Source organism: Diabrotica undecimpunctata, chromosome 9, assembly GCF_040954645.1.
Source record: "Diabrotica undecimpunctata isolate CICGRU chromosome 9, icDiaUnde3, whole genome shotgun sequence".
In the NCBI taxonomy this organism is placed as follows: Eukaryota; Metazoa; Arthropoda; class Insecta; order Coleoptera; family Chrysomelidae; genus Diabrotica; species Diabrotica undecimpunctata.
This window is the reverse complement of record NC_092811.1, coordinates 118,413,387-118,429,308: the sequence shown is the minus strand read 5'-3', so window position 1 is coordinate 118,429,308 and position 15,922 is coordinate 118,413,387. Positions and strand designations below refer to the sequence as shown.

General features: G+C 32.3%; 2 protein-coding genes across 4 annotated transcripts in view; both read left to right on the top strand.

Annotated features, from left to right (window-relative positions):
- Nucleotides 1–206: 206 nt before the first annotated feature.
- The window catches only part of LRR (capping protein regulator and myosin 1 linker 1 leucine rich repeat protein), a 68,519-nt gene continuing 52,803 nt past the window's right edge, over nucleotides 207–15,922 (top strand). The window contains exons 1-6 of one of the 3 annotated variants that reach the window (XM_072544870.1): nucleotides 207–717; nucleotides 1,371–1,468; nucleotides 10,955–11,005; nucleotides 11,145–11,354; nucleotides 13,444–13,673; nucleotides 14,724–14,983. In XM_072544870.1, the coding sequence (XP_072400971.1) occupies nucleotides 681–717; nucleotides 1,371–1,468; nucleotides 10,955–11,005; nucleotides 11,145–11,354; nucleotides 13,444–13,673; nucleotides 14,724–14,983 (886 nt within the window). In that variant the 5' untranslated portion in view covers nucleotides 207–680. The remainder of the gene's footprint in view (nucleotides 718–1,370; nucleotides 1,469–10,954; nucleotides 11,006–11,144; nucleotides 11,355–13,443; nucleotides 13,674–14,723; nucleotides 14,984–15,922) is intronic. The other 2 variants (XM_072544872.1, XM_072544871.1) reach the window with 2 other exon arrangements.
- Nucleotides 1,589–7,174, top strand: kin17 (kin17 DNA and RNA binding protein). Its single transcript, XM_072544873.1, has one exon. It carries the CDS (start codon nucleotides 1,692–1,694, stop codon nucleotides 2,841–2,843), a length of 1,152 nt encoding a protein of 383 aa, XP_072400974.1. The 5' UTR covers nucleotides 1,589–1,691; the 3' UTR covers nucleotides 2,844–7,174.

The window sequence follows — 15,922 nt, the reverse complement described above, 5'->3', positions numbered from 1 at the left end:
TTTTTAAAAATGTCTATAGGCCCCAGGTCGACTCAGCCTGAATAAAATGAGTACCTTGGGTAAAACCAGGGGTAATAATAGGCGGTTGAAGCGTAGCACTGGCCATGTTACCTTCCTTGTATACCGTAGGCCCTAGATATAGCAGACTACCCTGCTATACTCCCAAAGCCGCGAAGCGGTATAAAACGGGAGACTATTATTATATTATCTAATTTGATAGTCTTAAAACCTACACATTTAAAATTATGTTGAGGATCCTCTTAGGCGATTCGTTATATGGTAAAAGATCATTTGTATTGCTTCTTTTAACAATCAAAGTGAAACAAAACTAAACAAAATTGTTAATATTTCCTATTAAAAATAGTAAATAACGTAGAAATGTAAAATTCGAAACACACAAACCAAATTCGAAAACTAATCGGATCATAGGTTGACTATACACTGTTAGCGATTAATGGCAGCCAACAGTTATCACACCAAAAAACGTAAACAATTTCCACCAACCAAACGAGATAGCTTGTGACATAGGGCATATCAAAACACAAAAACCTACTATACTAACATCCTGAAGTTTGGAAATAATGACAGTGACAGCAACATTAGTGCAAAAATCAGAATTGTTTTCAATTAAAATGATAATATAAAATTTTTCATGTGTTTGTCTTGTGTTTTTATAAAGTATGTCTACCAGATCACAGCTCACTAAAGATCTAAATGGTGAGTTAAGATTTTCTCGAAACATTTTTAACAATTTTTTGTAGTTTGGTGTTCAAAGGGGAGTGTCACACTGACAAATAATTTTGCGAATTGTTTACTATTGTTTACATTATATTAGAATATTGAATAAATCTCATTCCGTATATGTCAAGGATTATACTTATTCAATTACTTATGTATTCTATGAGTCATTCTCGTAATTAATTCTTGAAACCTACCATGATTTATGGCAAATAGATTATTCTTAGAATTAATTAGTAAATAAATTTTTATGATCTCTGATACAATGACCCATTGACCTCTTATTTAACATCTTGTCGCCGAATAAGGACTCTAAAATGCTCATTAAAATAGTTAATTTATTATTGAATTCAAACAAAATAATAAGATGTATTTAAAACAAAATTATGTATGCAATAGTATTTCATATTAGAATATGATACACTTAAATGTATTACTTTGGTATTACTATCGTAAATTACGAAGTAAAAGACAATTATGCGATTGTCTATTCATAAAGTGTATGAATTCAGCTATATTAAACAATATTAATATAGGCTTTTAATAATTTTGAAACGAAAAAAGTATATCCAGTGTTATTATTGTACTGATTATTTTAAATGTATTTTATATAGATTCTTTTTTACTTTTAGAAAGTATTAAGTCTTCAGTTGGAAATAAAGTAAAAATTTTATTTAAAAATGTGGTTCGACTGGAAACCAAAGGCGACAAGACTGAAAATAGAGTTTTGGTAAGTTATTCTATTGCAAATATGATTTTTGTATTATTTATGTGACTAATCAATAATTAACCGCATTTGAATCATCCACCGAAATCTAGGGAATTTAATGTTGTCTTATTAAAATATGTCACTGTCATAAAGTGCAACAAACTTCAGAGTGGTGTGGCTTTGTCAACAAATAGGTTGTACTATTTTGTGTTCTTAAATAATAATTGGAAGATAATTAGATAAAATGGGCAAGAAAGCAGAAGTAGGTACTCCCAAGTACCTGGCAAATAAAATGAAAGCCAAAGGTCTGCAGAAGCTTCGATGGTATTGTCAAATGTGTCAGAAACAATGCAGAGATGAAAATGGTTTTAAGTGCCATACAATGTCTGAATCTCATCAAAGGCAATTACTGTTGTTTGCAGATAACTCCAAAAAGTATATAGATGACTTTTCATTCGATTTCGCAAAGGGATATATGGAGATCCTTCGAAGACAATTTGGTACAAAAAGAGTTAATGCCAACAGAGTATATCAAGAATACATACATGATAGGGATCATGTTCACATGAATGGTACTAGATGGGTAACACTTACTGGATTTGTTAAATGGTTAGGTAAAACTGGACAAGCTGTTGTTGATGAAACAGAGAAAGGTTGGTACATCACATACATAGATAGAAGTCCTGAGACAGTAGAAAAAGCCGAATCTAAAAAGAAAAAGGAGAAAATGGATAAGAATGATGAAGAGAAGCAAATAGAGTTTGTAGAGAAACAAGCTAGATTAGCACAAGAGAAGGCAGGGCCCTCAGTGGAACCAATCTATACAGAATTAATAAGGGAAAATGAAGAAGAGGTTCTTAAATTAGATATTAAATTAAAAAATGACAAATTAGTAACACCTGTTGTACAAAATGTGTTTAAAGCTCCAAGTTCCATTCCTTCAGATACAAAAAAGAGGAAAGTTGAAGAAAAAAAGAAGTCAGCCTTAGATGAACTCAGGGAATCAGAAGAAAATAAGAAGGAAAAGAGAAACAGAAAAGACTACTGGATAACAGAAGATATTATAGTGAAAATAGTAACTAGAAATTTGGGTGATGAATATTACAAAGAAAAGGGTGTAGTAAGACAAGTGATAGACAAGTATGTAGCTATAGTGAAGCTTATTGATAGTGGAAAAAAGATTAAAATAGACCAGGAACATTTGGAAACTGTAATACCAGCTTTAGGAAAACTTGTAAAAGTTGTTAATGGTGCTTATAGGGGTGAAACCGCAATTTTGTTAAATGTAGATGAGAAAAACTTTTGTGTAGACATTGAAATACATAATGGGGTATTAAAAGGAAGGAAAGTTAGTGGGGTTCAATATGAGGATATATGCAAGCTTAATGATCAATAATTTTTGTGTTAATATTCTAGCAGACGATACATAATGACAAACTTTTAGAGCATAATTAACATGAAATTTTCAATGTACAATGGGTAAACATGTGACCAAACTATTGTAAGTGGCAAATAGTTCACATAATGGAAAATATTTTGTTCTTCACATGAAAACACTTACAATAATATCTTATGCTGAATATGTGTTACTGTTATCCTTTGTGTGTATTACCAGTACATATTTTGGTATTTTTCTTTTGTATTTCTGACATTAATAATAATTTCACTTTTCTTAATACTATGATTAATTGTCTACTCTTTGTGATATTTTTACTGTAAGTAGTCATTTTCTTCACAGCTCAGTAAGCAGAGAATTTTTTAAGAGCATTACATTAAAAATCCCAAATTATTTAGTAGTTTGTTCTCAAATATTCACAACAAATCAGAAAGCCAGAATCATATAGGGCTGGTTTTTGTTGTTGGTGTTTGGTTTTCTGTTTGATCATGCTAGTTGACTATTAGAGTGATTTCTGTTTCTTCTGCTATTTTGCATATTGATGAGATTATTTGCATTTTTCTGTGATAGTAAAGTTATTTCAATATAATTAATGTAAAACACAGATTATCAGATGTTATTAGCACTTAAAACAAATCAAACCATATTATGAGGACAAAAAGTTAAACAAAATGTTCAAGTGATCACCCATTGTATATATTAAATTTGAAATCAATAAGAAATTAATGCAATTTTGTAGTTTCTACTAGTGATGTAACAAATGTCATTTCTTAAACATTTGCAAATGCCAATACAATATTCGCCAATGTCATCCTAAACTCACAAAAGTGTATCTTTGAAAGAAACCATGAGTTTACTAATGGATACCAGTCTATGCAAAGCACAGGCTGTTTATTTTTGTTTGTAGTTAAAGACTATAAGTAGTTTTTGGTTGAGTTTACCAAAAGTACAAGCTGATTATAGCCACAAATGTCAAACACGGAAAAAAAATTTCGGTTTGGCAGTGTTGGCATGTTTTTATAATGTAGATACTGTATGCTTCAAATATAAAAAGATAAAGCTTTAGGAAAGTACATTTTGTTTATACAGTATACTCCCTCTATAACGAACACGGTTATTACGAGGTTTCACTTATAACGAGATACATTAGATGTCCCGTGAAATTTCTATTGAACTATAACCGTCTATAGCGAGGCAAATTTGGTTATAACGAGAGAAAATAAGATCCAAAAACGTGTTTTTTACGTTTTTAGTCCGGTCGTAGCTATAAATAAATACTTTTTCAAACAGCCCCTCAATAAACTTAACTGCAGCCCGCAATAAACTTCTTTACAATGAATAAATACAACTGTTTCACATCTTTAGAAAATATATGATAGAATGATACTGGACCATTTAAAGCAGTTAAAAATGACAGAGTTCTTAAAATTGCAGAAGCAATAGTTTATGTTATCCTTGAAAATACGATTTATACATTATGTAGTTGGAAAAAAATATAAGTACAGCTTTTTTGTTTTAACGTATATCATTGATAATAAAAGTAAACTACTCTTTTATGTTTTAATATATTTCATTGACAATAAAAGTAAATAACTTTTTTTCAAAAACGCCATTCAAACAATATTTATTAGCATCTTATATTGCTCCGAATGGCTTCACTATAGGAAGTTAATGGTTTAGAAAACTACAGATTCATATGTATGCACAGTATTATGATTGTCAGATATAACGAGATCGGCTTATAACGAGGTAATTAGTCTGTCATTTCAGTTCTCGTTATAGAGGGAGTCTACTGTATTATGTTATGAATTCTGCAATTTTTGGTTTATATAAAACAAGAATGAGTAAATATTTGTTTCTTTGGAGATTAATTGCAGTTAATCATTAGACTTTTTTTTGGCAATTACCCTTTGATAGATAACATAACAATAACGTAACAATATCTTTATTTTTAGAAAATAATATACATTCTGTGAACATAAAATTATTTAAAAAAACAGTGTCACAAACGAAAATATTATTTACTTATTCCTAACCGTTACATATACAAATAGTCCTCCACAGAATATGGCTCAAGAGCTACCAGTAATTTAAATATTTGATGTTTATACAAACTTAATCTTTCCTCCCTTTTAATAGGTTCAGGCAGTTTATTAAACAATTTGATGCAGCAATAAAGAGCGTTTTTTTCTTTTATACTTAACCTGTGTATTGGAATTTTATAATTATATAACCTGGTATTTACTATACTATTGGGCTCAAAGTTCCTAAAGAGTTTTATTCTTATATAGAAACAGTAAGCATTCTTGAATAAATACAGCGTAAACTGTTAAAATATTATTACTCCTAAAATGCCCTCTACATGATTCCCTACTTTTTAAGTCAAACATAACTCTGATTATTTTTTTCTGAACCAGAAATACATTATTTATGTCCCTACTGTGGCCAAAATTTATTAGACCATATCTAAATTTTGCTTCAAAATTAGCATGATACACTGTTTTTAATGAGTTACTATTCATGTATTTTTTTAGAACTCTAAAGCTGTAAATCACTTTACTCAAAGACATACATAACTGGTCATACATAACTGGACATACATAACATGTTTATCCCAACATAAAAAACTGTCAATATATAATCCTAAAAATTTGGTACTGCTGCTAATATTTAAAGTGTCATTATTTACAATAATACTGTTTGGCATATCTGAATGTGCATAATTTGTCTTAAACAAAAGAAGATCTGTTTTATTTTGATTTAAAACCAACCTATTCATAGAAAACCAGTCTTTAGCTTTCTGGAACTCTAAACTAGCATTAACGCTTAGAACAGACATGTCTTTACCACTGACTAAAATGTTTGTATCATCTGCATAATTTGTTATGCTGGAAGTAGTATTAGCCACTAGACCATGAAGATCATTGATATAGATCACAAACAGTAAAGGACCAATCACACTTCCTTGTGATACTCCAATATTGATAGTGCTTTCAGATGAGATGCCTATTTCAGTGTTTTTATGTATTTTTACTAAATGTCTCCTATTTGCCAAGTAGGACTTAAACCAGTTCAATGCTGGTCCACGTATACCATATTTCTCCAATTTATCAAATAATAGGTCATGCACTAAACAGTCATATGCCTTTGATAGGTCCAAAAAGAGACCCAAAGCCATATGACCAATCTCAGTACATTTCAAAATATCCCAGACAAATTGAAAAATCGCAGTCTGTGTTGATTTTCCCTGTTGATAACCATGCTGATTTGCACTAATAATATGACATTTTGTTAAAAATTCTGTTATCCGCCTATACATAGTCATTTCTAAGATTTTTGAAAAGGAACATAGAAGGCTAATTGGTCTATAGTTATTAATTAATTTAGGATCACCCTTTTTGTAAACAGGTGTTACTATGGCAGTTTTCAGGCATTCAGGAAATACACCAGATTTTAGTGAATTATTTATGATTGTAGTGAGAGGATTCACTATCTCCTTTATACAAAGTTTAAGGATTTTAGTGGGTATTTCATCAATTCCACAACTCATTTTGTTTTTTAAATTTTTAGTTATATCCATAATTTCAGTTTCTGTCACAGGTGCGACAAACACTGGGGATTAGGGGATACATTTGGCAATCCTCAAATCAGCAGTTGCCAGACTGCAACAGATGTTTGCAATTAATCTCGAAAGAGATAAAAAATATTTTAATTCTTGGTTGACACTGACACTTGCGGCTATATTCAGCTTGTACTTTCCATAAACTCAACCTAGTTTTTTTTATTATGTTTTCAGTTTCATTCAAGATGCTTATCTAATATTAAAAACTTATAGAATGATAAAAGTTTCTGAGAAACAGTTTTTTGTGTTCTAAGTTCTAATTTGATGCTAATTGATACTTATTTAGTATAAATAAATCTGAATTTTAAGCTTTATTGTATATTACCAAATGATTAAGTGAAGGCTGATAATGTGATTACAGAGTTTAGTTACCTTCTCTTCTTAATAAAAAAATAAGAAGTGAATGGATTTTTATTTTATTAATTAACCTCCTATTATCTTCAAATTGCTTTTTCTTTTGATATTCATATTCGCAAAACTTACTGAATGCAAATGCAAATATCCAAAAATATGCGAATATTCATATTCATTCATCACTAGTTTCTACAATACAAAGCTACATAAAAAGTTTAAATTGATATTAATGGCATTTATGTTCTGGTTTGTATATACAGTTGTAATATTTTTGAAGGAATTTCTATATAATTTAGTTTGTTATAAATGTATGTTTTTAATTTTGTAAATAAATTTATATATTTATTTAGTTTTATTCTATCAGTATTATTATATTTCAGCCCCTAGTAGATAGTTCCCCTTACAAAATTTGAAGAGATAAAACAGGGTTTAAGTAAAAACTTATGATGGGGTAACAATTGGGATAATAATTGCATCAGATCACAGTGATAAGTCTTTATCTACTCTCATTATTGTTAGATTAGATACAGGGAAATTTAAAGAAGATATGCCTCTACATTTAATATATAATGATCATTTTTTAGTACAAAATAATAAAAGGGATTCTAAAAAGAAATATGACAAACAAAACAAACAATTTTTTTCATTTTTTTATGTTCTATGTGGTTAAAAAATAAGACTCGGCACAATTTTAACAAACCATCCTTGCCACCATCACCAAAAACATAATTTTTTATTTTTTTTTAGGTGGGATGCAATAAATTTAAAGGCTTTTACAAAATATGTCTATTTTATATACCTCTAGCTTGAGTGTACATATCCTAAAAAACCCTTTTTCGAAAAAAAAAACCATATAACTTTTTTTTTGACATGGCTATGGGTCTTTTTTTTATTTTGTGTATTTTATCAAAAACTATATTTTCATATGATACACACTTTCAAAAAACCTAAAACTGGGCATTTGCGGATTTTCACCATTTTATAGGCTTCAAAATAGATCAAATCAAGGGTTTGAAGTAAATGTTTGGGTTGAAATATAATTTGAAGTAACTGAGTCCTTTATAATATTCAACAATTGGGTGAAACATGTTCAAACCTCCAAAAAACGTTTTTTCAGGGTTTTTAAGGATTTTTTCGGAGTTAATCATAGTTTTTGAAATCACTACAACCTGAATCAATATGTCTTCAATTCATATCCAAAAATATATGAAAAAGAATATTTTCAGGCCTCAAAGAAGTAAATTCAACCATCATTTATGCGATAAACCAGGTTTTTAAGGATTTTACTGGATTTACCCAACTTTTTTTTACCTTTCTTCATCATCAACAGCTTGTTTTCAAATTCTTATAAAATAACATGAGACGATGTATTTCCTATATCCAGAGAAGATAGAGATTTCTTTAAACATGCGAAAACCTCGTTTTCGGGGTAATAAAATCCCCAAAAACACTTGAAAAACGGGTTTTTCACATGTTTCAAGAAATCTCTAGCGTCATTGAATATGTGACCTCTTGTTATTTTATAAAATTTTTGAAAACGTACTGTTTATTGACGTAGAAAGGTAAATAAATTAGGAAAATCCAGTAAAAACCCCCCAAATAACCCTTGAAAACCCGGTTTAAATTTAATTGTAGAAGAATCGTCACTACTTTTTTTTGATTGGTTGACTTCTGCCAGGACCCCCTCTGTACTCTTTCATTTTTTAATACACCATCACTAATGTGTCTATTGAGCGGTCTCAGGGACTAGGTTTTTCCTGTTCAGTTTTGCTAGGATTATTTATAAAAGCTACACTTATGCGCCTCGATGATCTTTTTATGTACCCCAGTCCTAATATAGCCTGTAGCATAATACATATTTTTTTATACAGAAGTTCATTTCTCTTCTGCAGAAGTATTGGATAAATCCCATCGGGATCCGTTGATTTATACGGCCCAAATGATCGCACACCGACATAAAAACTTCTTGAAATTACTCACATCTAGTGTATGCCTTATCATCCATTTAACCCTGCCTAAATAATATTCCAGATCGGCTTGATGTTTTATATTTTAATAGTTCACGCTATGTTAGTCGTGGTCACTGATCAATTATCCCCTTCCGTTTATTATTATGGAAGTTGGTTTGTTTCCTACATTTAGAATGTCTAAATCATGAATATGATATATTCCATAACAAACTGTAATAATTACTCACGTGTTGTGGTTACTAATAAATTATCTCCTTTCGTTTATTATTTATGAAAGTTGGTTTGTTTTCTGCATTTAGAATCTCTAAGATATAAATATGATATATTCCATAACTAACTGTAATAATTACTCACCTCTTTCATTTGTGTTTGCGCTGCCCCAAGTCTGGTGTTGCGCATTCGCATCACAACCGATGATCAGTTGTACTCCATTTATCCTGCAATATCTCACTGTTGTTCCATTTCCCTTGGTGAAGGTTGTTCGGAGTCATCATATGGAAGATATGCTTATTTGAGAATTATCTCCTTGATACTTCCTCTGTCTGTGATCTTCACCTTTACTGTTGTTAAATCCCTGCAACAGAAATTCATCAACGGCAGTATTTTAATATATCGTTTCACTATTATACAAGTTTTATATGACTATTATGCAAAATTATTATGCACTACTGATTTCCTTAATGTAAATTCAGTTTCATCCCAGTTAAACTGGCAATCTATTTTTCTTAATCACTCTGATCCATCGCCAATGTGGGACTCTTTTCTTCATACTGCTATTACAACAATTTTTGGTCATACAACCGAACGGCAGCTATACAGAAATCGACTAAAACTTTGGATTAATTAACCTCTCAACTACCCATTTAATTCGACATAAGCGAAAGCTTTGGCGAACATATAAACTTACTGGTTACCTTGATGATTTTGTCGCCAACCGTAATTTTTGTTTTACCACCGATGTTTCACAATTTTTGTATGATGTACTTAATTGTAACTTTATAATTGGTATTAGTTTTATAAGGATATTTTTCTTTGTTTTTTTGGGCATAATAGGAGCTGGCTCCTCTGTCCTCATTTGTTATATAATAATAATATGTAATATGTCTATCTGCCATTCAGTATCAGGTTATTCCAACTGTCTATCTGCATTCCGTATCACGTTATTCCAACTAAAAATTACCTCAAATATGTTGTTAAAGATCCATAAGTCCAAAATGACAAATGTCGATATGGATGCCAAACCCAAGAAACCATCCAACATTTTACGGGGGGCTGCCAGGCGTTTGTCGGTACTGATTAAAAAGAACGCCATGACTCAGTAGGAAAGATTATCCACCAAGAACTAGCTGACCAACTGGGACTTCTCCAAACCGACCTTCCTTCCTTACTATCCTTACTATCAATATGTTACTGACAGAATACTTGAAAATGACAACTACAAGCTATTCTGGGACCACACTGTGTTCACAGACCAACCAATGACACATAATAGACCAGATCTCATACTAGTTAATAAACTTACTAGGCAAACAACACTTATTGATGTTGCGATACCCAACACCAATAATTTGCGTGTTAGGAGACAATGGAGAATGGAAAGAACCCAGACAGTACCTAATATTCTATCTACTAGTGGTGTATTTCCAAAAACCTCCTAGCGAACATAAAACAGCAGGGTCTAAATGAACATCTTTATAAAGCCATGCAGAAAGCTGTACTCCTCACGACGTCCAGATGTGTAAGAAAATTTTTGGGAGATACTCCAGCATACCAAGTCACCTAGGGCTCGATAACACGGAAAGAGTCCCACCAGAGCTCAATCTTTTTGATACCGTAGGTATCTGGGATGAGTAAATTTTCCGCCGTAGGGCTAAATCTGGATATGTCTAGAAGGTTCCGAAGAATCTAAAAATTAAATAATATACAGGATGTCGTATTTAAAATAAGAAATTTGGTATCAGCCACTGTTACATGACACACCCTGTATAAAAAGTTTTTGTTGAATAAATGCATAACAAATAAGACAAATCGACATGTCTGAGTGTTTTTCAAACACGCTACCAGTTAATTTTAATCGAATTTATTTCATTTGGTTGATACACACAGTATATAATGATTTTAAATTAATTTTGTGTTATATATTTTTAATATTTAATGTTTTGTAGGTATTTTCACCATGCAGGATACTGCTACTTACAGCAAAAGTGCCAACCAAGGTAAGCTTTTTTATTAATCTATTACATAAAATAAAATTTATATTATAAAAAAATAACATTCAAAAATAAGAAAGTGGACCGATGTCTATGGATGTAAGTGTTTTTTTTAATACTTCATAGCTTTAATTACGTTTTTTAGATCGACTCTCACTTTCATTACTTGGAAATCCAAGCCCTGGAAAGTAAAAGAGGAAATCAGCTAAGCTTGACAGTCAATGACAAGGTATACTCGTTTTTGGTTGGGGAGGATTCGAAATGTAGCACGGAAGTTGACAATATGATAGGGGCCCTCAACAATGCCATTAGAAATATTTTTCCTACTGTACCCTTACAACATATTATTAGGAAGGTGAGTATGTGAGCATTTTTATTTTTATCTTCTTATATATTTCCTTAGCGGACCTAAGCTATCGTATTGGCAATCATCACTTTATTAACTTTTGAGAAGTCGCAGAATGTATCATAGTATTCAAAAGCTCTGCGACATACCCTGGCCTCCACTCTTCGTTTTCTCGGCTGTTAAATATCGTGCTCGAACCTGGCTAAATAGTTCACATATTAAAAAGGTGGACGCTGAACTGCGTAGCACTTGGTGTAATGATTGCTGGAGCAATTAAAACCATTCCCACGCAATGGCTCTCAATATTAAGCCATATTCCAAGCCATACCTGCGACTAGTTGACTTGTACCTAGTGAGCCACTAAGAAATGAAAAATGCAAATACTAACCTACTTCGTTCTTGAATACTCCCAACGCGAACAACAGGAACCATTGTAGAAGCAAGAACCATTATAGAAGAGGGCCAAAAGATCATGGATAACAGAAGCCTATTAATCTACCAAGATATTTAAGATGCAACACTAACCTACTTCGTTTTAGAATGTCCCCAACAAGAACAGCAGGAACTATTATAGAAGCAAGAACCATTATAGAAGAGACGAAACAATAACATGCGTTGCATTATCCACAAACCAATTTTAATTCATCTACCAAGCAGAACATGGTTCACTTTAAATAGTATTCGAACACGTCTTGGTAGATGCGCACACTTCCTGCAGAAATGGGCGAAGCAACCATTCCCACAGTGTGACTGCGGAGAGAATCAGACCATAATATGATGATTACCAAATTTCAACCTTCTAGATCTATATAGATATTCAATTTTTTCCAATAAACATTTTTCCCGTATTTTCATATTTTCTAAGTGTCAAAAACGACGCAAAATTTCGAAAAAAATTGGAAATTTGGCCGTTTAAGTGAATTTAACACCATCTCCTCCTCTGATATAAGAGCTGTGCTTAGTTTTATCTTAAACAACTTTTCCTAAATTGTGAAAGAAAAAAAAGATATATTTTGAGATGTGATTTTTTTAAGAAATAGACGGTTTTTCAATTTTTCTGAATTTTCCTTGATAGTTCGGTTAATTTTAACACTGGAATTGTGTTCAGCGGAAAATTTTACATCGAAAGTGTATTTTTGGATATTTTTTGAGATCATGCTGTGCAAGAAAAAGTGAAAAATACGGAAAAAAAATTTTTTTACTTGGAAAAAATTGAATTACCCATATAGACCGCTATTTTAGACCTAGAAGGTTGCGATTTGGTAAATCATTATGTTTTATAGTATAGAAAACGCCTGAGAGGAGTCGCCTGACCAACTTTGCATAGTTGTTGATAGCTATATTTTCACCAGAAACACTGTGTGAGCGTATATAGAGAGTTTTCTCTGTTAAAGTTATCTTAATTTATTTTTATATGTAAAGGAGGAAAGTAAGAACTCCAGAAGATTCTGGAAAAATCCTTAGAAAGTATACACAGCACAATTTCTATAGAATGTAATCTTACAAGGGAACAGTCCGACCCAACGAAAATATTCTCTTGAATTAAATAAAAAGCTAAATGGAAAAATTGTATTAGAACCAGCTTAAAAAGAAAATTTTCCGAAACTTTTTAACAAATGAGATCTCTCCTAGTAGTGATACTTTAAATACTTGGCGTAAGTGAAACATTGTAAACTTTAAATTAGTTATTTATTTCATTGTTCTATTTTAGTATAGCTCTGAAGATGGCTTTGTAAGCCGAAAGCTCTCAGTTAGGAATTAAATTTTTACACACTTCAAAAATACGTTCCTTTTCCATTCTTTAGTTTGTCATACATGTGTACAAAAAAACATATCAGTCTTTTTATTTATTAAACAAAAAGTTGATTAAACTTTTGTATTAACGTCCCTCTAGGAGAGATCCATAAGAGATGTCGTTCTACAAGGTGTGGTATAGCACTGAAGTTTTTTCGTCCCAAAGCCCTAGACTTAATCGATATACTTGATTCTTTTGGCTATCGACCATACATTGGTTGGCTAGGAGTCAAACATATCTATATAGATTTCTATCTAATAATTACTCAGTATTAGCAATTTCCAACGTGTTTATTTCTTTCAGATTGAGGTGATTCCCAATACGAGGCTGCAACAACTACGAGATCTAGAAGCTATAGCCAGCAGCAGAAGAGAGGTGGGTCCCTGTGGCGGATTTTCCAACCAATACGCTTGCATGTGTGATTTTCACGGTATGACGTATAGAGAAGAAGTAGCGTGGGATATTGATAATATTTACGTCTCGTTGAATACTCGCGAGCTTAGCCTTAAGGACTTCGAATACCTCGATCAAAAGTAAGTATAGTGTTCATACCTAACCACTAGTTATGCAACCCGTAATCCCGAATTCGAGCCGCTGGACTCCTGTACAGTATATACCGAATTTAACAGATCGTAAAATAAAAGCTTTCATCTGTTATCATGAATGAAGCTCATATTTTGAAAACAAATAAGTGATGTTTTTTCAAACAAATCCTAAGACAAATCAGGAGCTTGCCTAGACAGAGGCACTAAATCCCTGAAGTGAAGTAGGTCTAGGCTCTATCGCTATCACAAAGGACTACCTATCCGTTACACGCTTAGTACCAATAAAAGTTGATAAATTATGATGCTGAATATTGTGCAGATATGCCGACGATACCTTAGTGCTTGCTAATTGCGGAGAAGACCTTCAAAATCTAATGAACAAAATAAAACAGACTTGTGATCAGTATGGATTAAAACTCAACGTTAAGAAAACTAAATATATGATAGTTAGCAAACAAAATTATATACAGGATGACGGTATAAAAGTCGGAGATGCCACACTGGACAGAGTAAAAAACTCGTGTATCTCGGCCGTAATATCAATGAGAGAAATTAAAAGCCGAATAGAATAAGCCCGAGCTGCCTGTGTAAAAATGAGAAACGTACTTTGCAGTCACGATCTTAGCATTGACCTTAGAGTTCGAATGACATCTTGCTACATCTTTTCTGTCCTGCTGTATGGAGTGGAAGCGGGGACTCTAACTGAAGCTATCCTTAGACGCTTGACAGCCTTTGAGATGTGGGTATACAGACGACTACTGAAAATAAGCTGGGTCGACAGTTAGAAATGAGGAGGTCCTTAGACGGCTGAACCAAACAACACAACCGGTCAATATAATAAAGAAACGCAAGCTGGAATACTTCGGTCACATTATGAGACACCCTGAAAAATATGATCTTTTACATCTGAACATTCAGAGAAAGATCCAAGGTAATCGTGGTCCTGGTAGAAGAAGCCAACGATCGATAACGGTCATGGAACTAGAAGAAGAATATTGTATTTTTTATTTTATATAATCTAATCTTTCTCCTTTTTAGGGATTTAATCCCAATAATCAGTGCTCTAGAATACAACACGTGGTTTACAAAGTTACGGGCGAATCAAGTGAAGCTATCCCATGATAACATTGATAGGATTTTGCACGTTTTACGCAAATCCCTCAATCTGGAAGAAATATATCTGGATAACTTAGGTCTTAAGGCTGATTTTTTGAACAAGCTATCCAGTGTTCTTAAGCTAAATCTTGGATCCGCGTTACATACTATAGATGTATCGTTTAATCCAATAGAGGATAAAGGTAAGTGTAATTTTTACAGTTAATTAACGTTTTTACTGAGATTCTGTGATTTCTGTGATATAGTTCCGGAGACCTTCAAAATTTCCAGATATGGTTGCAATATCTTCTTCATTTGATGAAAAATGCTTTCTACGTAGACATTTTTTAGTATTTGAGAACAGATTGAAGTTTTAACGTGTCAAATTTGCTACATGGGGTGTATTTTCAGAGCTTACGTACTTTAATTCAATCAGTGTCGCCTCTACAGCATCGCTAGTATGAGCAGATGTCTTATCGCAGCAATAGTTATTTTTAATCTGCAAAGCAGACGTTTTCTTACAAATTTTTTTCATCTAGTACTTGGATTTTGGACTTAAAGAATGTGACTGACGTTCAGGATCGTAATCGCAAACATAAATCTCGCCTATAGCTAGAAATCGAGCAAAAAATCTATTTAATTCTACCCAAAACTAATTGAGTAATCTTCTTGGACGATGTCTTCCCTTTCATTTGATTTGAAAAATAAGAACCGGGTTCAGTTTACTTTGGGGGTTGTTGTAAACAACTAGTCAGGATCCTAGTCGTAAACCAAAATCACGTCTTCAATTCCCCTTCCCCTTCATTTACTTTAGAACAAAAAAGTCGGGTTCAGTTTACTCTCAAGTTTGTCATTGATCTTCAGGAACGTAATCGTAGATGTACATTTCGTCTATAGTTAGGAACCAAGGAAAAAACATGTGTGATTTTTCCCAAAACGCTAATATAGGAAGCTAATATAGTATATTGGAAAACCCCACTACAATTTTATAAATTTGTATTATTTTAAATTAAATTACCGCTACCTCTGTAAATTTCCAGATTTCCGAATACCTTATGTTGACAAAAGCCACAATAAGGTTCAGTTTAGCTTTCTCTGTCTCTCTCTCTCTCTCTCTCTCTCTCTCTCTCTCTCTCTCTCTT